Genomic DNA, 26,424 nt, shown 5'->3' on the forward strand with positions numbered 1-26,424 from the left:
AGGTATTTCTCCACAGTGCCTAAATAATTGTTTTTTATTGTAGCTACTTTCTCTTCATCCTTTGTCCACCAAAACCTTTTTCAGCAATCAGGCAAAACCCATACAATAAAAACCGACAAAACCCAGCTTCAAACAGCTTTTCATACACTTCTTATGCATCTTCAATAGGGATTCTGAATTTATACTGCCAACTAAAAGAGAAAGATGGCTGCAAAATATTCATCCCTAATAAAAGCATCATGAAACCCAGATTTTATTCCCATGTTCTGTAGAACTCCTCCCTCTCTCCCAAGTGCCTCAAGATAAAAAACAAAACAACTCCCCAAATCAACAGCCTCTGACAAACTACTTGCTCTATCAACTCTTGGAGCATTACTAGACATTTTTAGGTTAGACTGTACAACAGTTTCTAAATAGCATCTCTATCATTTGGACATTTGATCAAAACACCTTTTATCCCCGCCTGGAGCAGCTCCAGCATTTCCCACTGGCAGGTACTGTACAGAGCTTGTGCCACACACACTGTGCTGCCACATGTCCTGCAGGAGTGACTGCGAGGGGCAGCCGTGCAGATGAAACCTGGCACTCCAGCATAAGGAAACACAAGTGTCCCCTTTCCTTATGCATCATCCAGGCTTATGCACAGGGACTACAATTTCAGCTACACAAAGTCCCAAGTGTTGGCAGTGACATACCTGATTCTCAGCCAGTGCTTTTCATGCATCTCAGGTGTTCACACTTAGCAAAGTGAGGTATCTAACATATTTCAGAGAGGTGGAGGTATAAAGTCTGTTCAAAACCCAAATTTGTTAAGATTTTATCAATACTGTGCAAAAACATAAGCAACTATTCTAAATCAAAACAGAAACGAGTATTTCTATGTCATGCTGCTGTTCTAGTTTTATATAGCTTAATGTGACATTCCACAAAAATTGTGTCCTTTGTTACTCGTTTGGCATCTCTTAAGTATGAAAGATGTAAAACTTTAAGAACCAAAAATTAAAAACTGGTTAACTGAAATTTATATTAAAAAATCACAGTTCTTAAAATGATACTTCATACAGCTGCACCATTTGGATGGTGAGCAGTCAAAATTATCAAGAATTTATGCACAAGTCTTGCTAATAATATAGGCACACAGTGGCATGTAAACTACACACGACAACTAGAACAGCAAAGGCACGATCTGGTTTGCTTTTTCCTACCTTTCAAGAAGTTGGTTAATTTACAAAGAAAGATATTCTATACTCCATGCAGAAGTATTACATTTATATTTTACAGCACAGGATCATTACAAAACTGCTGTCATCTGATAAAACGGGTCATTTAAATAAAATAATAATATAATAATAAGATAAAAAGATAGCAGCTTTTCGCACTGAGGAACTGAATTTCTGAAGTAAAGGACAACACACGTTCTGTCATCTGTCAGGCTGAGGACACCTGAAATTCTCTATATATCTTCTCGTCTACAAAAAGCACTTCCTGGACACTGAAGGTAGCTACAAGTTTTCTGGTTTGCTATTTTCAGCTTGTATTTGTTCTTAGATGTCACGTAAGACCTCAAAAGTTAAGATGTCTGTAAAACTACCAGATGCTTCTCTAATACCAAAGCAGGTTAAAGCAGAGATTTAACTGGGAACCTGACTGAGACCCTTCTGCGAACGGAGCCTGTTCAGATGTCTTTGTTCACACCTGCAGACTGAATGAACTCTGTTAGTTCAAAGAGAATCACTCTAAGCATAACTGGGGTCTCATTGAGAGACAGGAACAGAAAGCAGTTTTAAAACAGAACACAGCCCTCAGTAACTTAAAAGTTAAACCTTATGCAGTCATTTTAAAGTGTAATTTCTTGCCATGGCTCCAATAATATGACAGTTCTGCATTTCACATAGAAATGTTAGAGTAAGTAGAAAATTTTAGTTTACAAATGAAGATCTTTAAAAAAGACATTTCATGTAATTACCTTAAATAGTTCTTATATGCACCATTCCACATTGTGGAAAAGCTGAAATATGCAGTCTGGACTCCACAAGTTAAAGAAAAACAGAGTTATATGTATTGGCACAAATACTTACATCTACATCTGTACAAAGTAAAAAAAGCTGACAACCCTGTCCCACCAGTGCAGTGTATTCAACTGCTCTCCAACACACACTTCCTGCGACTGCCAACGAGCGGCGAGCTGGGAACTGAGTCTTCAGTGTGGTGCCAAAAAGTTCCAAACTGCTTTGTCAGTCTCTGAACAGAGGAATCAGAAGTATATCCAAAAAAGTGTCAGTCCACTCACGGCATGCTCAGAGGTCACTGCAGCTGCACTCTGTAAGCTCCTATGAGCAGCTTCACCTGTGAAAGAAAACAAAGGTTTCCATACCAACGCTGGCCACAGGTGAATACTGTGTTAAACGCTCCTATATGCCACAAGGAAAGGCACACAATTGCTACTGACTAAGAAAGGACAAAAGAGGAATTATAAAGTCCTTAATAAAATCAGTTTACAGTAGCTCTACTGAGATATGGATGGCTTGTTAGAGGACTCCAGTAGAATACTGCAGCATCAGGTGGTGTTTGAACAAGTTAGCCCCAAATCTGAACCAGACAAACATATACTTCCATCTGAATACACCTTTTTCCACAAAAAAAAAAAAAAAAAAAAAAAAAAAAAAAAAAAAAGTATAATAAAACATTTAAGACTATAACTTCAGTGCAACTTTTAAATCTAAGGATCTGGAAAATATACTGCTACATCTTTCTAGGATAAAATAAATGCTACTAGAACAGAATTCATCTTGCAACATATAGTGGGGAATATTGCCCAAACCACCTGTAAAATGCAACAGACTATTTAAAAGCAGAGCGCATACCCCAGTAAGTATTTCCAACACACAAGTAAAAACATCTGTATGCAAAAAAAAAAAAGTGACCACTCCATGTATCTTTCAGTCATCAAATTCACAATATAGATGGAGAGGATGTTTAGCTGGAACACTAGTTTATACTAGTGTATGAATTATTCTCACCACAACATAAAAATGTTTAAATATAACAGAACTAACACATGGCAATGTTCCCAAGTTCTGGCTATGTCACAGGATGTAACTCTAACTGATGGAAACTGGGATGAGGAGACAGAGGAAAATCTTTAAGTTTTACATTTGCAACATACAGGTAGAAGCATTCAGACAATAGAAGAGTACAACAAATGAGCATGCACATTTCATTTTGAGAACATTTTGTACCTTGGCAGTAGGAGCTTCTGCCAACCGTATGAAAAGCTTGTTAAGGCCTGCAGTAGGGCTGAAGGAATAAATAAAGTGACTATCCTACAAGGAAAAAGACAATGGACAAAGTTAATGGTAGGCTATGGCTGAAAGAGCTGTGTGAGAGGACTAGCAATTCAACATTTTCACTATGCTTTTTTTGAAAGGACATTGTATATGAACCTTTGATGCAACGACTGAGAAAACAAGAAGACTTCAAAATTGTGCAGAGTGATGCATTTAATAGATTAAAAAAAACAGACTAGAAAATAATTATTAGAACTTTGAGGTAGGTTGTTAAAAATTATTTAAGAACTTTCTTGGATCAAAAATATGAGAGGCTTGGTCAATTAGAGAAGAAGCCTCAGTCCCAGAATCACAGAAGGCTGGAGAAGATCTCTCCAGGGCATCTAATCCAACCCCCTGCTCAAGCAGGGCCACCTAGAATCAGTTTATCCAGCACTACGTCCCTAACTTTTAAGTCATACATTTTTATGGAAACTAGTACAAGCAAACATTATAGTTCTCTCCATATACAAAGAAAATTAATTTTCATTTTAGAAAAACGTCATAATGATAAAAAGTATGCTTCATCACAATACTGTAAATTCAAATTACGGCACTGAGATTTCCCAGGCTGCTCTATAAAGACTTTACAAAGTAGTTTTACAGTCAATCAGCTATATGAAAAGATTTACCAAAAATACAGGGAGCTGGAATTTGTCGTTTAAAACCACAGCTTGTACACTGCATGGTCCACAGAGCCGAGCAACAATGTCTTTACCGAAGAAATTTGCATGGAAAACAAAGAGAAGAATTCCAGATCCTGAAAGGGAAGACAATTCAGTTACACGAACTTAAAATCAGATCCATTATCTAGAACTGTGTACACTAGACCTTTGAAGACAGGTGCAAATACATGTAAGTAAAAACCATCATATGGTGTATATATTTATTAACAAACCAACATGCAAAACTCCCATTTCCAAACCAGTGGATCCAGAAAACAATTGGCTTGGTCACCGAGTTAAGGACTTTTCACCACAGAAATAATTTTATGTGGCTATCAGAAAGGAATGCAAAATGGAAACAGCAATCCTCAGCACAGTTCACTTCTGTGGTTTCAGGTTTACTCAAAAACAGTTATGGAAATTAGTGTGGTTTGGGTCTAGTCAAAAGAACAGACAACTGAGCCCAGACGTTACAGATCTTTATGAACCGCACTGGAATTCAATAAGCAGCATCTTAAGCTACCCACAAATGTTTCGTTTTAATACACAAACTTACGTTAAGTTTCTTAATTCTAAAAGATAGGATATCTATATTAAGAACTGGAAGACTTATCCAACAACTCTGAACAACCAGAAAACTGAGCAGACATACGCACTTTCAATCTCAGTTTAAGTGGATTCTAATAGTCACACTGAGTTATCACTTTAAGAAAAATCAGTATCAGTAGATACTTCCCTGATACACTCATCAAAAATGACTTAGATAAGCCAAGCAGCAGAAAATAGCATCTGAATTCCTGGAAAAATAATTAAATATTCCCAAATACATTGGGAATTTGATTCCTGTCTTTTTCAAAAGTTTTGTGGGGAAGACAAAGTTGACTGCAGCTGCTTCCTTTTCCTACTATTTCTAGACTGCATTTGTCTCAGGGCACTGCTGGGACTACAATCCAAGCCTTCAGCACATGACCTACTCTCCATGAAACAAAAGGATCCACTACAAGACCTTCTCTAGATAATCTAGTAAGCCTAGATTTTCCTGAATCATTAACTCTAAGGTAAAGGTAAACCACTCCTTTCCTATAATGCCTATCACTGAGCTAATGTGACCCATGAACAGAAAGAAGCTGACACTCTGTATGTGGCAATTAAAAAGCCTTAAAAACAATACAGACAAACCCTACCCATAATACATCAAAATATAATTGCTCTCCCTATGTTCCATAATCAGAGTGTTCTTAATGTGATGTCCTGCAAAATCATACAAAAATAATTTTGCATAGGAGATAATTTAAGACATGCTTTAAACATATTGTTCTACCTTTTTTAAACAAACAAAACCCTCGCGACAACAACAAACCCCTCCCTACCTTCTGGCACATTCTGTGGAGGTTTATAGTTAAAATCCAAAGAAAAGTCTGGCCCTTCGCAGAGACGATGACATGCAATTGGGAACACTGGCTCCAGCAAAGCAAGGCGAGTTTCAAAATAATTCCTGATGGTATCTTCTGCTACTTTTGAGAGCCTGAAAGACCAAACAATGAGGCCTGTGCTTCACACAGTGAATTATTTTACCAGATATAGGCTTGGTGAGACATGACACACACACATGCAAAAAAAAGCATTCCAGATCACCTTTTTAGATTCCTGATTTTCAGGAGTGAATGCCCTCCTCACTAGCATTTATAGATAGATGAACCACAGGTCCCAGTACTGTTAATAAAGTATTTTATCAGCAATCTGTTTGTGAAATTCAACTACCGGCTCAAAAAATCTAAAATGTTAATACAAACGCACTGCAGTAGATTAAAAAAAAAGGATTTTACTAGCCACGTATTTTGAAGGCTTTATATACAGAAAGATATCCCAGAAACACCAATATATACTTGGTGGCTAAACAGACATCCCCACTTTCCCAGCATGATTGAATTATCAATCTGCCTGCAAGTAAAAATAAAGAAGCACATCCCTGAAAAATTTTACTAGAAAAATGCAGTTCCTAGTTAAACTCTGTGAATAACACAGTGCAAAGGTAGCCATTCTACCACTAAAAGGCAGGCAAAGTGGGGGTTTTGTTTTTTTGGGGAGTTAGGGAACCAGGTGGAGTGGCAGCCCAGCTTTCAAAGAGAGACCACATTACGAAGTGGTGTCTAGCACCTTTGCAGGCAGATCACTCAGTAATCCTCTTCAGAAAGCTGTTTGGTCAGAAATGGGTTTTACGTGCTTTAGCACAGCAGAGGTCCTGCCTCTGGCAGCTTTATGGCTTTTCCAGTTATTATTCAGAACACACTTCCCCACCCTGCTAACTGGGACTATCATCTGCAAAATCTAAAACTTCAATGTTTCACTGGAAGGAAACCACAAGAACTGCCATGCCTAAGCAAGCCCCAAAGCCCATGTAGCCTGTTTCCCAGATGCTTGACAAAGCCATATTAAATATGAGAAATTAAACAGTAGGTTTTTTTGGTACACTGTCCTATTTTCTAGCAATCTGATTAAGAGCCATCCAAAACTAGAAACTGCAGCCAAATCTCATCTTCTTAGATCTGCTTAATCCCTTCTAAAATCCCATGTATTTGTGACCACAGCATTCTGCAACGAGATCCATGATTCAGTTTTGCTGTGCAAAAATATTCTTCCACTTCAAACCTATCACTAGATCATTTAGTAGGATGGCCTGCAGAACCTGTCTCATGGCTTTGGGTTATTTTTTGATGTTGTTTCCTGATTTCACATTTTGAACATTTAATAATTTTATTTTCAGCTTCACTACTACTATAATGTCATCCTCTGACTGACAAAAAACACTGAACTGGTATTTTCAGTGAGTCTAAAAGCTTCCCGAATTAGCAAGAGCTGTGTTATTTTCTGTACAGTTCACATCAGCACAGTAGTACCCCCAGACATGACTTTGCAATCATCAATATTTAATTTCAACTGCCACTTGACTGGCAAAATTACATGGTCAAGATCTTCCAAAACTCACTTAGATTAGCCAAAACTGAGGGTGGCAGATGTCAAAAAGGAAACAAACTGGAAAGGTCTCACTACACACAAGTCTCACACTCACAAAGTCCCACTACACTGAACAGCAGATACCAGATCACTTACTTATCCTGCATGCTTGCTGTTCCCTTCAAAACCTTAACTAAAAACAAGTCATGATTTGCTTCCCTAGGCCAGAATCAGCATACTCCATTCACCCACTTTAGCTGCCCCTGCTCACTTTAACAGGTTTCTAATTTCTGAAAAATAATTATTACCTTTTATGTTTTTAGCACTGTTTCTTTTAGCATTCTACAAGAGAAAAACATTCCTTATAGTGTTCCTCTGCTCAGGACAGAAGTTTGCTTTGGTGATCTACAGTATCTCAGACAAGCTTTCCAGGGCACTAAAAACAGTGGCATCACAATACTTTCCTCTTGGTATGGAACTGGATCCAAACACGTTACTTCAGCAAAAATCAGTAGCACAAAATCTAGCTGGAAACCAATCACTGCTGGTGCACTCTGAGATCAATAGTGGGTCTGGTCCTGTTCAACAGCTTAATTAATGACCCTGTGGAAGGTGCAGCAAACCCTCAGCACTTTGGCAGATGGGACAAAACTGGGAGGAGTGGCTGACAGCCTCTGATATCCACAAGAGACCTTGACAGGCTTGACAAGTGGGCTGACAGAAACCTCACAATGTTCAGATATCTTTACAAACTTTCCAAGGACCTGACAACCTCTCTGAGCAGCCTGTGCCAGTTCTGCATCACCCTCAAAAGGAAAAATTTCCTGATGCTTAGAGGTAGCCTCCTGTGTTCCAGTTTGTGTCCACTGCCCCTTGTCCAGTCACTGGGAACCACTAAAAACAACCTGACTCCATCCCCTTAACCCTGTCACTTCAGATGTTTTTTGATTGATACACACCAACCATTACAAGGCAGTTTCTGTAAAGACAGACTTAGGAAGTCAGCTGATGGGAAACACAAGAGATATGAAGCAAAAAACAGCCAGGGCTTTCTATACACTGGAAGAGAATAAGTTTGGATTACAAACTACTTGATAGATTGCCTTAGATTACATATAGGTGAATCACGAGGACTACATCATCATGAAACAAGAGAAAAATCTTGCACTGAGACAGTGTTCTTCCAGCACTAACTATGCATTCATGGCAAAATCTCACCTGCTGTAGAAGCCACAAGACCCTCCCTAAGTCTTCCCCAAATTTAGAGATGGCTGGTTTTAATTTTCTGCCCATATACATTAACTACAGTATTCCTCCAAATGGATATTTGGAGAGCTTGCTCCTTCTCTGTATGTTTGTCTCAGTGTAGCTCAGTATATTCTGTCATGACCATATGACACCAAAACTTTACATGTCACATACACTGCACTGCTCTTCAGTCATTCTGCTGCATGATATTGATGATGATTTCCATCATCTATTGGCATGAAAGCTTTATCCCTGGCACTTTCAGCTCATAGCTGACGTTTAAAGGTCCAAACAACACCACAGCAACACATCACCTGCACAGACTTTTCATGGTGTTTCAGCTTGGTGTTCTTTTGTTTGATTTTCCCCTATGCTTTCTAGCAAGGTATTTTATTTGGCATGCCCTACTAAGAGCTTACATTCAATGGTCCAGTGCTTATACACTTGTAAGTTTTCACAGCTGCTATAGCTTAAGTAATCTTTCTCTTCTAGGAATTACCTTTTCCTCCTCTCCAAACTCAGTGTTTGAGCAAGTGTATGCCAATTCTGCTAGCTCACATAATTTTGCTTTCACATGATTTATTAGTTAGCTTGCTGCCCAAATCAGATCTGTTGTCTTTCCTGACATTTTCCTTGACTTAAACCAGAATGATGACATGCCTAGCATGGCAAACTTCAGCAGAACAAACTTCCAAGTACATTTTACTCACGTTTCCAAGTGGCTCTTGAGCTGCTCATACACCAGTACGTTGTTGCACTGTTTAGCAAAATGCATGGCGCTGTTCTGGTGCTTGGACAAAATGTTGCAGTCGGCTCCGCTTTCAATCATGAGCCGCACTATGTCAGAATTCCCTCTTTTACAAGCCTGGGTGGGAAGGGAGAAGATGGAAGGACAGAAAACAATTACAAACCCCTCAGAACAGAGTATACATGACAGCAAGCAGAACTGCAGAAGTGAATTAAAATCCAAAATTAGTTACAATTTAGAACTTTAATTATTTGCTTTGTGAATGGTAACACAGCTTGAAACTCAGGAACACGCTCCATAAATATTTTATCTTTATCCAGGCAGAAGCAGCAACAGTCAGGATTACCAAGCAGACATCATTAGAAAAAAATAAAGAAAGCAAATCCCAGAAGTTCTGTGAAGATAACTGATTGGCTGGAGTTCAGTAACTGTAAATTTTCTTACAATTGTTTACCTCAGTAAATATGTTTCTGTAGAACCATTCAGAAATTACTGAGGTAACATTTCAAGTGCCTGTTTTTCTATGCATCTCAGTTTAAAATGGTACTTTGGGTATGCAATTAATTTACAGAATTTGTCTCAGACTGGTACGTAGCTATGTCAGAAAGCCACTTTTATCATCCTCTGCATAAATGTTCAAGGCTGTGCACTGTTACTTACAGCAAGATTTTCAGGGCACATCAACCATAAACTTAACAAAAGGACAGGAAAATCTAAAAAAGGTTTCACTTTGAAGAAAGCAAACACATGCTCTTGATCACTTGTTTTCAAACACTTCACTCAGATAAATTAGGAAAAGGCACAAGAGATAAAACACTTTTATCACTGTAGACCTTTCAGAAGACAGCTTCTGAAACTTCTCTCTGCTCTGAACTTGGATCTGCGCCTTCAATCCATCATCTTCCATAAACAGCACAATCCACCTGCCTTCCTCAAACCAAAAAACCAAGAAAAATCTCACACCACCTGACAGAAAGGAATTGAGTGCAAAGATATTTTTTCTCTCCTTTTAGAAAAAATATGATCAAACTCCTAAGGTTAAATAAGAGTGACTTGATAAACACGTTGATAGGTTATCCACAGAGGGCTAGCTTTGTCCCAGTAAGTTACTGGAAATGAAGATCCTATTCTTTGTATCTGCATTGTAAAACAAACACCTGGAATAAATCATTGTAGGCTGCTAATTGGTTTGTACAGCTGTGCATCACAGACTAATAAAAACTTTAAAGAAGGTCAAGACTGAGGTTCATGGAAGTACCCAAATTATGAAGAGATTTTGGATTGAAGTGGCTGAGGAAACCACAAGTGAGTTGTTGCCTTCAGAGAAAATGTGAAATCCCCACTTGTTAAGCCTCACAGAGAGCAGAACAGAAACAATACCACATTGTCTGGGCAGGAAAGCTTCTGTAACCTCTCTGGCAAACAAACCACACAAACAGCCTACACATAAATACAGCAACTTCATCCAAAGGGGAACTTTGGTGAAATTCATCCACATACAGAAAAAAATATTAAAAGCACAGAGTGTTTTAAGAGTATTAGAATTTTCCCACTGCAAAAAATTTTTTTTAAAAAATCAAGATTTCCTTTGTGACTGGGAGAATAATGGTGCAGAACAGGCACTGAGAATCAGACTGTAAATTGGCTATTTTATTTCTTGCCTGCAATAAAACAGCAAGTGCCAATCACAGAAGCACCCAAGTGAAAGATTATTCTTTCTGGAATTTTTCTCTTCCTGCTGACAATTTGATTATCTCAGCTGGAAGACCACATCTGCATTTCTTTGAGCCAAACAGCACAAGAGGATGATGAGCCACATTTAGCACTGCATGCTGAAGGCATCTGTGTTTCTTGTTTAGATATTACAGTACATTAAAGAAATGGATTAGAACTCTGCTTAGAGTAACTATGAAGGGTATTTTTATTTCAAATCTGGAATGTGTTCCTGAAATGAATTCTATAAATAGGTTTTTATGTTTTACTAGTTTGACAAAAGTATTCCTAATAAACCACATAAGGACAAACAGAGGATTTACCTTCATTAAGGCAGTCTCACCACTGCTCTGCTGCATGTTCACATATGCCCCAGCTTCCAGAAGAATAGCTACCGTTGTCAGAAAATTCTGGGGAACAAAACCAAACCAAACCCACAATACAAGTAAGTAAAAAATATTCTGATTTTGTTTCAGAATATAAAATGACATTTACTTAAAATTCATCCATAGAACCCAAAACATGAGTCATGGTACAATTAACACTGTTCTCTCCCATGGTTAATAAAGAGCATTTCAGACTTAGGCAAGTGGATAGTCCTAATTATTTACAGTTCTTACATTTTTTTCCTAAATCCTGCAATAATAAACATCACAGAGAGGAAGCAGTGTATTTGCATCTGCCACCAAACAGGAATGAGGCTCCCTGCTGCCCTTCTATCTACTGTTCGTGGGACCCACCTGAACAGAGGAGTGCACCCATGAAACCCTGACTTGCTCTTACTGCTTGAGCTGTCTTACTTTGGGAAGAGCTTGCCACGGTGTTCACTGCCCAACTGCTTTAAAATACCAAATCCTGTTTAATCAGAGATTTTCTTTCTAAGTGTCTCCAGTTTGTGTTATCATATCTGTGTAGCCAGATATGATAACAAGCAATTCTACCACAAGAACTTCAGCTCCACTTTTCCTCTTATGATATTCTCTGCTCAGGGCAGGGTTTGAGATCAGAACTTATTTATACTACAATAACCACACCTGTTGAAATTATTATTAGTCACCCTGCTGTATCTTGCTAACTACTTTTTAGGCAGCATTCAAAGGTAAAAAACTGTGTACTGCCTTCAATCGTAAGTAAAAGAGCTCAGAACCACAAACAGAACAATAACCAAGCCAACCTTTTCAGCTGCATGTATCAATGCAGTTGTTCCATTTTTCTGTCTACCATTAACTTTAGCTCCTTTCCTGATCAGCACCCGCAGAAGGTCGTCATGCCCTCCCGCAGCAGCAAGCATTACCAGGGTCATTCCACTTGGGTCCTGGGGGGAAAAAAAAATCATTTCCATTACAGAAAAATAACAATAAAAAAAATACTTCAAGATAAATCAAAGCTGCAAGACAAAAATTTCAAGTGCATCAACATGTTTCACAAGGATTTCCCTCCCTGGCAGAAAAATTCACACATACATGGCTGCCAGACATCAGCAAACTATCACCTCCCACTTCTCTGGTATGCAGGTCTCACACTCTCAGCTCTATAATCTGCAAAATCCATAACATTCTGAGGATCAGAACAAGAAGCAGAAAAACCAAAATGAACCAAGAAGAAAGGCTGTAGGGTATTTGAGAGTGGGGAAGGCAGCAAGACTGTCAACACCCATGGAGAAAAACCACTATGGCTCAAGTCAGCTGCTCTCACAATACTGCCTTTTGATTTTAGCAGAGTGTATGTACAAAGACACTGTAACCAGCCAGTCTCCTCACTCATTCCTGCATTTTCCACCAGACCTTACAAGTCACAGAACACGTGCTGGCCTCAGTAGTTTATTTCTCATCTTCCCTACAACACCTCAGAAGACTCAGCATAATGTTGAGTTCTCAAAATGCTGCATAACACAGCTACACAAGATCACCAGCGAAAATACTGATATTGGAGATTTTAGAACTCAAAAATGGAACTACAGTCCTATTCAACAGGAAAATAGATGCTTGAAAGTAAATCTAGTAAGAACATAGCTGATAACAAGCTGGCAGAAAATTAATTATGAAGTGGTCCCAGTATGTCAAACACCTTGCAGGTTTTTGGGGCTTTTCAGAGTTTTGTTTCCCATGTACAATGTTTTACACAGTTCAGCCACTTGTACTGATGGTTATTGTTCCTAATAGCATGCAAAGTTCCACATTTAGTCAGTTAAGTACACTGGGCAAGTTGGCTGGAAAGCTACTGGGATGGTTCTATCAAACTTCATTTTTTCTTCAAAGAAATGGATAACAAATACTGAAACTTCCAAGTCTGTGCTCCTTTTTAACCCTCTGTGCTTTTTGTTTACTTAGGTGAGATGGAAGTCTGCTACAACATAAGAGAGGAAAGCTTTTCAAATAAATCAAAATTTGTATTCTTCCCTCCAACTGTCTTCCAATACTCTACTGCACAAAAATTACCTCTTGATCCAAATTATATTCCTCATTTGAAGAAAGCGCCATTTTCACCGTCATGTAGTCTCCACTTTTAACAGCATCCCTGAGGAGAGCTAGAAAATAAATTCAGTGTTGTTAAAGGATATTTCCCATTGAAATGTGAGCTAAGAAATACCCCTTCTTGCCAGAAAATACTCACCACTTGATATTGGTTCTGTTGATACATGATTCTCATCTTCTCCATCCAGATGCTTCTGGAATTCTTCTAGTGTCAGCCACTCTAACTGCATGTCCATACCCAAACTCAGGACTTGCTGCTTGCCATCTATCATGTATTTAATTTTGTGGAAGAAAAAAAAAAGTAAAATAAGCAATAAATTGTAAATTTTCAAGCTAATGAATGCTTGCCCTTGCTTCAATGATCAGCAGCTTAACAAATGACTACTGCTACTTTTCATTCAAATAAACCCTGGCAGTCAGCATGGAATGGTTCTCAGCAGTAAAGGCTACATTACAAACAAACAAAAAGCTTTTACTTGAAAGAAACTGCCAATTTGTGCTAATAAATAAGGCTGAAGTGATTATGGGAAGGTGAACACTCCATCACTGTGGTAGCACAAGCACTGGAAACACACTGAAAAGGTACCAGCGAGTTTCAAAAGAAAACTTCATTGCAGCCCCCTGCAGAGACAAGAAATGGAGCACTCGAGATGCAAGCAGGAATGGAGAAAATCTTAACTACCAGTGTTCTCCATTTGACCCACATCCACTAGTTCTCAATCACCTTCTGCAGCAATGCAAGTCCATCTCTTTGCTTCATCCCTTATATTTCTCCTTTCTTTGTACACCTCGCTCTTTTGATTCTTCTATGAATTTCCATTCTAGCAAAGATTCTTTTCTTTTGCAGTTATTCTCATAATATTATTGTTTTTTTCCTCTGAACCTACATTAAACAGCTCAAATGCACTTTTGATGACCTTAAAGCCTAGAATATTAAGACAGTTGCCAAGAGTGACTACTTGAGCCACTAAGGACTATCACACAACAAAATTTAAGCAGCATCAATTTAGAAAAGATCTGTTCTCTTTCTGTAAGGTATTGGAGCACGGTAGCAAGCTTAGCATAAGACAGAACTCAGGGAGAGCAAGTCCACCTCCACCTATCCTGGCAAGTCTGATTTCTGGCTGCTTTACACATGGTACCTCCTTCCTTTTAATAAATGCTGCTTAGAATTGTGCATAAATACTATTTCTGAAGTAAGGTTCAGTATCTGATTACCACACAAAGGACAAGTGCTGCACAGAAAAAATTACTCATTCTGCTTCTTACCACTTTTCCTAAGCACTGTAAGCATCTATGCCACTTTCAGAAAAAAGTGCTTCTCTAGTGAAGGAATTTGTCCTGAAAAAAGTAATCCAGAGCTGTTCTGAGATGAAGAGCAGTAACACTAATAATCCATTATACTATTAGGAACAGAAACAGAACCTAGACATTCTTTGTCCCTAATCATCCCTAATCATCCAGGGTTGTATAACATAATTTGTCTCTGTGGCTGAAGCAAGAGGCAAGATGTTTGTCTGATGGGAGCCCAACTAATTTTTCTAAGTATAAAGAAGTATATACTCATAATATTGTCAGAACACTTCTGAAAGTAGCCAATAGTGGGATGAATTCCTCTAAAAAAAGCTACTATTACATGCCAGAGAAGCACGGTTGTCAATCTTAAATTAGAAAGGGTAAAGTTAACTTGTCTACAAAAATGTCAGAGACTTCTATATATTCTGTGCTTCATACATGAAGCATATATTAACATTCTCATGAAGCATGTATTAGCAAAGCCATAGACCACAAGACTTTTGCTTCCTAAAATAAACACAGAATTCCTTATTTCTGGTGTGTGTCTTCGTGTGTGTGTGTGTTGCAAAACTACACAATATCTGCCTTATAGAAATAAGAAGAGAATGCCCTGAATGGTCATTCCCTTCTCTGTTTCAAGACGTTAGCACTTACTTTTTAGGACCTTCTGTTCTTTTCTGGTTTTTTCTTCTTTTTCAGGCTCCTTTTTTTGAGATTTTTCTTTAATTTCAGTTTTCTTTACTTCTTTTTCCTAAAATTGAAAGCAAAGACCAAATTTTAGTGGTGGAGAAAAAAAAATGGAAAATTAACTCCTTTCACCACTCCAACAATAAAGTATATTGACAATTAATACTACTGAAACCTATATGCAACAGACTTGTAGACATTCCTAAGAATTAAACAGGTGAGTCAGGAGTTAAGTCTGTGAAGGCTTTTTCCCTAACAGTGGAGTTATTATTTCCTGAACATAACTTCAATTCATAATTTTACTGCATCCCAGCCATTCAAGTTGCCTTATGGAAGAGCAGCAAATATGACAAAAATCAGCATTTTAAAGGAAATTCAAAACGAGAAACTTTTTGTTTGTTCCAAAGTAAACCTGAACAGAATGTAATTATTTCAGAGTATTTAACAATTTTGTAGCACCGTATTTGAAGCATTATGATATCATTGAGTTGAACCTCAACTGAGAAAACTTGACAGTTGGACAGAAAAGGTTCCAAGCTTTGCAATTTACACAGACAGAATGTTATGGCAACAGTTATTTGTGAACAACAGACACTCGGCAAAATCCACCCAAAGTCATTATATCCCTGCAGAAGTTTGAGCTTAGCAGTATCTAATATCACAGAAGAAACTTATTGTAAATGTAGATATATAATCAAATTTGCCAAAATGGAATCCAGCTTTCTCTACCAAAGTTTGCCTTTCTCCTTCTATAATCCTCTCTCTCCACTCACCAAATTCACTGCAGGTTGGACAAGGCTCCTTGGCATGGCTTTGTATCAGTCTCTGACACTAACCTGGCAAAGAGAGTAGCACTGTCTTTCTGACAAACTGCCTCAAAAGAAGTCCTCACAAAAATTTACATATATGCTACCATGTGACAGAGAAAAAACCTTAATTAAACCAGATTAATTTGGTGTATCATTATGTATCAGCAGAGCTGAGACATTTAATTGCTTTCCTCACCACCCCCCTTCCCTCCACAAACCTTGGCTTTTGATCACTGACGTGATTAATGCAAACACAGGCAGCTGTTCATCCTGCCAGATGCTCAGTCTTTAAGAGGAAATCCATAACTTACTACAGGGACTACCAGATATGTGCTACAGTGGGGCTGTTAAAATCAGTATTCTATTCTAGTTAAAATCAGTACTCTATTCCAGTTAAAATCAGAATTCTATTCCAGTTAAAATCAGAATTCTATTCCAGATTTCTAATGCTGATCAGATGCAGAACATACCCTTTTTTTTTGGAGGCAAACAAAATGGAAGGAATGGGTCAGCATGCAGACCTGGCCCCAAACAGAAAATACTGTGTTATAAATTGACATGCCTGGTGCTCCATAAGCAGAGTTACATAAGGAAAGACAGGTACCTGAAATATATTGTGATGATTTTCTTTGACAGGTATCATCTTGTCTGGGCCAACAATTTAGTGAACAAAAAATACCCTGCAGAACTCTCCACCAAACCTACCATGCAAGTCCACAGCTGCTGCAGAGAATAACTAACCAGTTACAGCAAACACTGTTTAAGCCTTCTACACTCAGAAGCAAAGAGCAGAACGCCTTCCATACTTTGCTGGTACCTCAGAGCATGACCTTCCTTGGAGCACAACCACCAGAAAAGCACAGAGATAACTCACTGAGAATGCTGACTGAAGAGCCACAGGCAAACCCACTGTCCTCTGCTCTTCATTCATTCATGGTCAAGGCGACATGATTTTTACACTACTGGTAAATAGAACAGAATTCCAAAAATTTTTTCTATTCTTGTCTCTCTCACAAACACTATAGCCTTGAACTGTAAGTAAACCATTTGGGTAATAAAGGACCATATCACTTCAACTAATTAAATAGCCTTCTGAAACTGGCCTATGCCTCACAGTAATTCCTTGTTTTCCAGAACTTTCAAGACTAAGATCCTGCAAACACACTCTTCTGTGTAGCTCTACTTTGAGATTATGACACATAATTCTCCATCCCCAAAATAACTTATTTAAGGTGACCTACTCCATACACAGAACAATCACAAGCAGAGGACCACTGCTGAACCTGCAGAAGAACTTCCTACCATGGAATTATGGTCTCAGAAGTGGCATATAGTCCAGTAAGTAACAATGTGTTTTGGCTGCATTCCTGTTAAATCAGAACATGGCTGCTCTGAGCAGACAATGTTTTATGAACTGCAAACTGTATTAGAACAGGCTGAAACAGATGAAAGAAATTATACTCCTAGTAACATTACAAAAAACAGTTATTTTTGTGATAATTTTCTTCTTTTGCCTTTACAATACTGCTTTTCTTAAAGCACTACTGTATTAAACAAGGAACAATAAATATCCTGGTATTTGCTTGTTTCTTACAACAGGTACAGCATTTCTATTTCTATTTAATATGAAACCATGTCATGAAATGAAACATTTGCTGTAAGCACTATAGGAATTCTAACAAGACAAACTTGTTACACAATTATTTGGAAGACCTGGGTTTTAGAAGTGATTTCAGCATTCCAGTTCTCAGGCAGGTGCAACCACAGGCAATCCCTTTTGGAATGGCCAGTGTCTGAGAGAACACGTGTTGCTCAACACTGTTCTGCCTTACTACACAAGTAAAAAAAAGTCAGATGGGGAAACTCCTGAAGGTGGGCACAAACAAAGCTCAAAATAACAGCATGCCTTGCAAGAACAGGAAATTTCATTCTAAGAAGACACAGTAAATGGAGAGACATTTATCCTTTCACATTTGTGCTCTCCTTTCCTAAAGCATTTCCCCCCTTAGAGTGTTCAGAACCCAGACATTTCCCAGTCTCTGTTATACACTGTGCAGTGGGTGTTTCTTTAAGCTCATGCAGCTCAGTACCTTTCCAATCTGTACTTTTCTCTTTGCCATCATGAACAGTCATGGTTTGAGGTATGAGTACCTTGAAGATGACTGATTTTACCCCCAGGGCCCATGCTAACCGTGCTTACCTCCCCAGGGGAATCCATGGGCCTGCACACCCTTTCATCAGCGCTCAATTTCACACCCTTCTGCACTGGTGAAGGAGCAGGTGACACTATCTCCAACTCTCCTGGAACTTTTTCTTGACCTGTTTGCTTTTTGTGCATGCTCTTCTTCTCTAAATGACTATCCTGAATTTCTACTTTTCCATCTTCTTCTCTACAGTCTTCTGCTTTCTGAATTTTCTTCTTCCTTCTTTTAGCCCTAGTATCAATACCATCATCTTCATTACTTGCTGATCCATCAAGATATTTATCAGGAATGCCATCTTTTTCATCAATTTCTTGTTCCAATCTCTCTTCTCCGCTTATTACCTTTTGTTTCTCGTCTTTATTTTCAGAATTTATGTTTGAATTTTCATTATAAGTCACATGAGAAATTGAATCACCCACAGGACTTGATTCTGAGTCCAACTGAACATCTCCATACTTCTGTGATTTTTTATTTTCTTTAGAATCTTCTTTAGATTTTATTTTTAAATCTTCTCCCTTCTTTTTCTTGATTTCTTTAGTATCTTCTTTCCTTTGCTTCTTTGGGTCCTTTGAATCCTCCTTAGTTTCTAAAGTCCTTTTTTTTGGCTTTGAATCTAAAACCAAAGTATCTTCACATTCTGTTCTGGGTTTTTCCTTGGCTTTTGGAGACTTAGATTTTTTCTTCTTCAGGTCATCTAAACTTTTATCCTCTTCCTCTTTTGACTTCTTCTTTTTCTTCTTTGGTGAAACATCATCTTTTGTTTCACTCTGCAAGTCGCTGTCAGACTCTGCTTCAAATATATCATCATTTAGAAGTGGTTTCTAAAAGGTAAAAAAAAAAAATTTAAATTTTTTCTTCCCCAATAAACTATCACTTTGGTACAAAGTATAGAAAAATGGTAGTGGTCGTGCTTGAGAAAAATAAATTTTTAAGCATTTTAATCTTTTGATCCCTGCCAAGAGCATTCCTCACTGCCAAACTGCAAAATGTGATAATACAATTCTAGCTTACTTACCTAAATTACTAACTAACTGCTAATAACTAATAACTAACTGCTTGGATGAGAATCAACACACAAACAATTCAAGTAAACCAATTACACATCCAACCACCGTATTCTAGAACAGAACAATTCTGAGCGATTTTGCATTAAAAACAATTGATTTGATTTTGTAGGATTTACGTACAGGTTTCCCAGAAGCAGGGTACCAGTTTCCAAAAAGGATCCTTTTACTGCTTTTTCAGGCTAACTGAGCTGTTAAAAATAAGAAAAAAAAAAAAACCTATATTCTGCCCTCTGGCATCTAATCTTTCTGTATTCCTCTCTTACCAAACTTAATGATTCCATGTTCAAACTCACTGATCTCCTACAGAAAGCAGGAGGATGACTGGAAGACTGTGCCCCGCTTCAGAGACAAGACAATATGCATGTGGATAGGGAAATGGGGTTATTTATATTGTCAAAAACAAACTAAAATGACCATACATTACTTACATAGTCCCATTAGAAATGAAATTGAAGTTTAGACGTATTCAGTCTACAAGCAAACTTGTCAACAAAAAGAAAATCCCTACCAGAGAACAGCAACAATATTAAGTTTCACAAGAAACAATAAAGTTTTGGATGAGATTTTTTAATTCCACCTTTCAAATGCCTTCCCTTCTCCTCTCCTCTCATTAGCAGAGTCTAGATAGGGATTATGCCTCCAGGGTAAGATACTGAAGTTGAAACACACCTGTGTTTCTTTTTTAACAGATTTAGGCTTGTTATCCACAATCTTTTTTCTGAATTCAAGAAGCACTTCTTTGCAGTCTTCCAAGTGAGCCTCTGGTTCCCAGGTATCATCATCAGAGGTGTATCCTTTCCACCGGACTTTATAGAGAGTTTTCCCCTGTAAGAAAAACCCACAGCATTTAACACAATATAGCACAGTATTGCATCAGCTAGTCAGTTCTTGAGCATGTCAGTGGATATACAATTTTGTGTATACACAAATCAGTATTTCTGTAGTTGGAACAGTTTTATCCAAAATACTTCCAGTATCTAACATTTGTTCAGAACCACAGCTGCAATGTACATATCATAAATTCCCAGTCAGTTTATCAAAATGGGTTTTCTGACACTTCTGAAACGATTTTTTTTCAAGTTTTAATATTTCTTCCATAAAAATTTCAAGACTGACGGTTTTCTCTTTGCTTGAATAACTTGATATAAACCCTTAGCACTTCTAATGAAGTACCACCACTCACCAAGTTCCATATTGAAATTTATAATTTATGCTATATTTGTAATCAATTCTATTTTTGATAAACTGAAATACCAACAATAAGGAAAAAAAACCCAGCAAAGAAATCAGGTTAAACCTAGCCAAAAATCTGAGTGTGTGCATCTCAGTGGAGCTAGTTACAGAGAATTTGGTAGATTACATACAAAAATCTGAGATCAATTGTTTCAACATTATTGAACTTCACTGAGGGATAAAACTGCACCTTGCAGTCTCTATCTAGTTTTTTCTACTAAATTATGAAGTTCTTTACCATTAAAAAAATATTTTTGTAGCAAATGTACTTAGGAAAGCACCTTTTGAGATGCAAAATAGTACCTCTCACTTTCAAACGTGGACTGATAACGCTCTGAAAGACATTACAGCGCTAACCAAGCCTGGAGAAAAAAAGCTTTGGGAAGAATTGCCAATTGGCACTTACTGTTAAATGTCCATGCATAAATTTTTGCCTGAGCATAATTAACCTTTGACCAAGTGTATAAACATGCCACGAAACTTCAGCAACCAACTGACCAACTCTATTTATAATCTTCTGTATTTTGCTTCACAGACATCTAAATAAATAAATAGCCTGTATTCAAACACCTTAGTTTTAACATTTTTCTTAGAATTTAGCTTAACCCATCTCTCTTGATTTAGGAGTTTAAGTTTCCAAAATCATATTCCCCTCTCCTCTTTCTTCTATTGGGGTTACTTACAAAATAAACAACCAGAAACTTCCTCATTACAGTCACAGAGTGTGTTAGGTTACAAAGGATTTCCAGAGCTAACAAGTAAAATGCCCTCTCAAAGCAGGACTGCCTCCATCAGGCTGCTCAGGTATCTGCCCAGTCAGCGTATCTATGCAGGTGTCCTTGTGTTCAGGCTTGTGTCCTCTGACTGTCACATCCTTTCCCTGTGCACCCCCAGGAAAGATCTGATTCTGTCCTCTCCACATCCTCCTGTCAGATACAGATATTACTCTGATCTCCCCTGATTCTTCTCTTCTTATGGCAAAGCAAATCCAGCTCTCAGCTTCCTGTTTTCATTACCCTCCTCTCTGGTATGTACATGTCTTTCTGTCCTGGGGAGCTCAGAGCTTCACGTGCTACTCAGGATGCTTCTCAGCAGTCTGAGAAGGGAGAATGAAGCATCTCTCGATCTTCTGGCTACACTCCTGGCCTCCTCTGCTGCAGGAACTGCTGACTCATGTTCGCCTTACTTGCCTGTGGGGACTCCCAGCTCCTTTCCTGCAAATCTGTGTCCTAGCCAGCTGGACTCTCACCGGCCTGCTGGCACAGGGTTATTCCCTTTCAGATGCAGGACTTTGGCTAGGTGCAGTTGGGAACATCCTTGTAACTCAGGTACTAAATAAGCTACAAATCCTTCTTTCATTAATTGAGAAAGTTACATGAGTCTAATGCAAATGTAAAACCATTTGGCTGTAGAGTGACTATATCCTGTACATGGAGAGTGACAGAAAAATGCAGCTTAGGATAGTTTTACAAAATTCAGCTTAAGTGAAGGCAGAAGAGTGATTCTCCCACTTAAGAGGCACAGTCTTACACTCCCCTATCAACACTCTCTCACTCAGTATTAGTTTTTTTCCCTTCTGTTATCACTCAGAAAAAACTGAATGCTTCCAAGCATTTTTATACTGCTCTAGCTTCTGTGAGAACTAGTGATGAGCTAGAACCAACTTGTATGGAAAAGGATACTACCATGTCATTAAACAGACCAGTTAAAATTTCCCACTCCCACTGGGGAACATCACAATTTGCACCAGAGCCTGTTGTTGGAGTATAACTGAGGTGCAGAATAAAAAGCTTTATAGATACACTGACGACATTTCCAAACTTTCACTGCTTGCTCTCTTAAGTAGGTCAAGTTAATGTTTTATTTATGCACAGGTCTAACTCCCCAGCCCAATCCCAACCCAGGAGTGCTGTCCCTCATCCCATCACCAGGGATGATGGGATGCCAGGCCCAACACCACCAGTAGTGTGTGTGGGAAGAGCACCTCCATGCAGGGCTCTGCAGCTGTGACACTTCTGTTCCGTGACACACAGCACCCCACGCCACGCTGCCCAGTGTGATCCCTCTGTGGTGACATCTGGCTCTTCCCAGCCCTTCTGGAAGTTACACCTGAGTGTGAGCTCCTGCCTTGCCCTACGCTTGTGGAGCACAGCCCCGGCTGCAGAGCAACTGAGAGGGCACCTGATGAGCTGGGAGCTCGGGCACAAAGCCACAGTCACCATGTGCCGGCTACACCCACTCGCTGGAGCTGACCCAGCCTGGAAAACTCGGGCACACAGAGCTCAGGATGTGCTGCAGAACGGGCTGCTTGGAGGGGAGGGAAAAGAGACACCCTGTCACCACCACGTGCCAATGACACTTTTAAGAGATGGTACTTGATGCATCCCAGTACTCTCTAATGTCTCACCACCATGACCACCTACAGACTTCAGGTTCCATCACTTGGAGGTGGGTGGAAAGAATAAAAAAAAAAAAAAAAAAAAGGGAATCCTCTTGTTTTCAAGCCTAACTTATGTTGACCAACACTTCACTTCTATAAATACTGTATTACCCTGAAAGCACAACATAATCTTAAGACATCAACATACTTCAGCTAAGGTACAATTTCATAACATCACAAATATCGAAGAAAATGCTGATCTGAAGGCTCTCCAGACTAAGGGTTTCAAGACTCTGATCTTTTATATGAAATCGACAGATTTTTATAATGTCATAGACTGAAACTTGAAATTAAAAAGCATCAATTAGTTAAAATAAAAATCTTTCAGGCACAAAATAATTTAAGAAAACCCCTGTGTTAATTATTTTTTCTATTTGAGGTTTAGGAAAATTTTTAAAGAACTTCAACCAAAGAAACAAATCAAGGCCTGGTATTTCATTTTAAACAATGCAAGACTACAAGCTTATTATTTCAATTGGGAGAAGACTCTCTTATTTCAGGAGGTCTTTCCCGGTTTTGTCTGTGACCGTGGTCCCTGGCAACATACCTTGAAAACACCTCTAAGCTCAGAGTTCTATTCAGCCCTGCCCATCTCTGCGCTAAAACATTTCACACCTAAACAGTGCCGCAGTTCGGCGTCAAGAGCCAAGAGCAGTTTCATAATGCAGACAAAACCCAACAACTTAGCAAAGACCTATTTTTGGCTGGGGGCACAGAATCCGGAGCAGGGCACAGACAGCCTCCTTGCAGAGCCGCGCACAGCACAGCACACGCTGCACCCCTACGGGGATTACCCTTTTCCCGTGCCCCCCGCGGCCCGGTGCCAGCGAGCCGCGCACTCACCCCCTCGTTCTTCACGTCCAGGATCTTCTCCACCTCGAACACGTCCTCCCCATCCTCCTCCTCGTCCTCCTCGCTCTCGCCGCCGCCAGCCTCCCCGCCGCCGGCTGCCGCAGAGCCCGTCGCTTTGCCCGCTTTGCCCGTCCTGCCGCCGTCTTCCTCCTCGCCCTCCCCATCCTCCGCCGCCGCGGCCGCCGCCGTCTCCTCCTCTCCCTCCGCCCCCTCCAGCCTGGCCGCCGCCGCCGCCTCGGCCCCGCTCCCGGCCGCCGCCGCCGCCATCTTGGGCCGACTTTCGAACGACAAGGGCGCAAAGCGGCTGCGACATCCGCGGCCGGGCGCGGGGGGCGGGGCAGCGGCCGCCACGGCCAATGGCCGCGCGCGCAGCCCGTGACGCACGGGGTCCCGTGCCCTCCGCGCGGCCGCCGCTGGGCGGGGCTTGGGAGGGGCCTGAGGGAGCGTCCTGGTGCGGCCTCGGCCGTGGCTGGGGACGGCTCCGCCCAGGGATAGGGACGGGGACAGCTCCCATGGGAACGACGGCCTCCCAGCCACGTCCGACGTGGCCGCGGGCACCTCCGGGCATGGGGCAGCCACGGCTTCTCTGTCGCCTTGGGCACTTCCAGTCATGGGGCATCCACAGCTTCTCTGGGCAGCCCGTGCCAGTGCCTCACCGCCCTCACAGGGAAGAATTCCTTCCTCACATCTAATCTAAGTCTGTTCTCTGTAGTTTAAAAGCATCCCCCCCTTGCCCTATCGCTATCTGCCCGTCACTCTTCCTCGTTTTTATAATCCCCCTTTAGGTACGGGAAGGTGCTACGAGATCTCTCTGGAGCCTTCTCCAGACTGAACAATCCCCACCCCCTCAGCCTGTCTTCCTCCCTCCCACTGATCATGCCAGTGTCCCTCCTCTGTACCAACTCCAGCAGGTCCCTGTCCTCCCTGTGCTGGTGCCCCAGAGCTGATGCAGCCCTGCAGTGGGCTCTGAGCAGAGCAGAGGGGCAGAATCCCCTCCCTGGCCCTGCTGCCCACCACTGGATGCAGCCCAGGACACGTTTGGCTCTCTGGGCTGTGGGAGCACACTGACAGTTCATGGCCAGCCTCCCATCCTCCAGCACCCCCAGGTCCTTCTCAGCAGGGCTGCTCTCAGTGAGTTCTTCTCCCGTGCTTGGGATTGCCCCAATCCAAATGCAGCATCTTCCACTTCGACTTGTTGGATTAAAGGTATTCTTTGTCCTCAGCTGGATGAGGTTTCAGAGAAATGCACAAGAAAGATGCACATGGACATCTTAGGACAAGGTCCTGCTGTGGCATTGATAGGGTTTCTTACTAAGGAAAAAGAACTGCTTTTAATTTCATAGTATTTTGCAAGTTAAAGCACTTGGCAAGTGTAGCTTTTTTATGTAACATGTAGGAGGAAGGAAATAGAAGACTTGTAAGAAAAAGCAAATAAATCACACACTATTTGCTTATTTCGCTGCCTTTTGCTAGAGCCAGAGTGTCAGTATATGGGTGTGATGGTGTTCGCAGGGGTGTTAGGATGAGGGAAGAGACGAGAATGTTGACTCTGTGTTTTAGAAGGCTTGGTTTATTATTTTATGATATATATTATACTAAAACTATAATAAAGGAATAGAAAAAAAGGATTTCATCAGAAGGCTAGCCAAGAATAGAAAAAGGAATGAATCATAACAAAGGTTGGTGTCTCAGACAGAGAGTCTGAGCCAGCTGGCTGTGATTGGCCATTAATTAGAAACAACCACATGAGACCAATCACAGATGCACCTGTTGCATTCCACAGCAGCAGATAACCATTGTTTACATTTTGTTCCTGAAGCCTCTCAGCTTCTCAGGAGGAAAAATCCTAAGGAAAGGATTTTTCATAAAATGTGTCTGTGACATATTGGATCTCAGAAACAGATCCTTAGGGAACATACATCACTGACCCAAAACTCGGCTTTTAGTGTGACACACATACCCATGTGGGATGTATTGCTGCAGGAGTGACAGATGTACTGAAGAAAAACAAAAATTTTTCCTATTTTGGCTAGCACTTGCTTTCTAAGGAAACTCTAGTAATGGAGCAATTGACCATGCAAAGACTGAACAGCAGATTTGGAAGCTAGTTTATCATGGTCTCTATTAAGGAATCTTTCTAGTTTTTAAGAAAGCCATACTCTGGCTCTTCTCGTAGTGTGGTACAACTATTTCCTTTGTATTGTTACTAAAAAGAGCCAGTGTCTTCCATGTTGAGAGGAAGGATTCAGAGCACCGTAGAAACAGGAGGACATTGAGATATCCCTCCTGGCAAGGTCCTCTACATGGTCAAGTGTATCTACTCCACCCTTAGCCTGTTTGTTTAAATTCTCAGGAAAACCTCTATGGAAAAAGTTCTGCAGTTTTCCTTAGTAACCTCTTAGTTCTGTGTAACTGCTGGGCAGCATTCTTATTTGCAAAGGCAGTATCAGGAATTACTATGGTACTGCTGAATCCACTGCTTCTGAATATTTTCAAAGGATGGACAAACAAGTGTGGACTATGCCCCATACCCACCTGATCCCTCAGTGCAAGCCATTGTGCTGTCTCCAGAGCACCGTAGAAACAGGAGGACATTGAGATATCCCTCCTGGCAAGGTCCTCTACATGGTCAAGTGTATCTACTCCACCCTTAGCCTGTTTGTTTAAATTCTCAGGAAAACCTCTATGGAAAAAGTTCTGCAGTTTT

General features: G+C 40.1%; 1 protein-coding gene across 1 annotated transcript; it reads right to left on the reverse strand.

Annotated features, from left to right (window-relative positions):
* Positions 1-18: 18 nt before the first annotated feature.
* On the reverse strand, positions 19-24,329 carry MPHOSPH8 (M-phase phosphoprotein 8). Its single transcript, XM_058045515.1, has 13 exons — positions 23,709-24,329; positions 19,862-20,017; positions 18,122-18,946; positions 15,080-15,176; positions 13,269-13,394; positions 13,094-13,182; positions 11,830-11,970; positions 10,979-11,065; positions 8,905-9,059; positions 5,362-5,516; positions 3,959-4,086; positions 3,240-3,323; positions 19-2,346 (listed from the first exon to the last, which is right to left on the reverse strand). The coding sequence occupies exons 1-13, from the start codon at positions 24,327-24,329 to the stop codon at positions 2,305-2,307; spliced, it is 2,706 nt and encodes a 901-aa protein (XP_057901498.1). The 3' UTR covers positions 19-2,304.
* Positions 24,330-26,424: the final 2,095 nt, after the last annotated feature.

This window comes from Melospiza georgiana, chromosome 2, assembly GCF_028018845.1.
Source record: "Melospiza georgiana isolate bMelGeo1 chromosome 2, bMelGeo1.pri, whole genome shotgun sequence".
NCBI lineage: Eukaryota > Metazoa > Chordata > Aves > Passeriformes > Passerellidae > Melospiza > Melospiza georgiana.

Excerpts from the sequence above, each read along its gene's own strand:
- MPHOSPH8 (XM_058045515.1), bottom strand. The coding sequence starts at position 24,329 with ATGACTGGAAGTGCCCAAGGCGACAGAGAAGCCGTGGCTGCCCCATGC. Across the intron at positions 13,395-15,079 it reads AGAACAGAAGGTCCTAAAAA|ATGGCAAGCAGCAAGTCCTG; the intron begins GTAAGTGCTAAC and ends AATACATGATAG. Across the intron at positions 9,060-10,978 it reads GTGAGACTGCCTTAATGAAG|GCTTGTAAAAGAGGGAATTC; the intron begins GTAAATCCTCTG and ends CTTCCCACCCAG.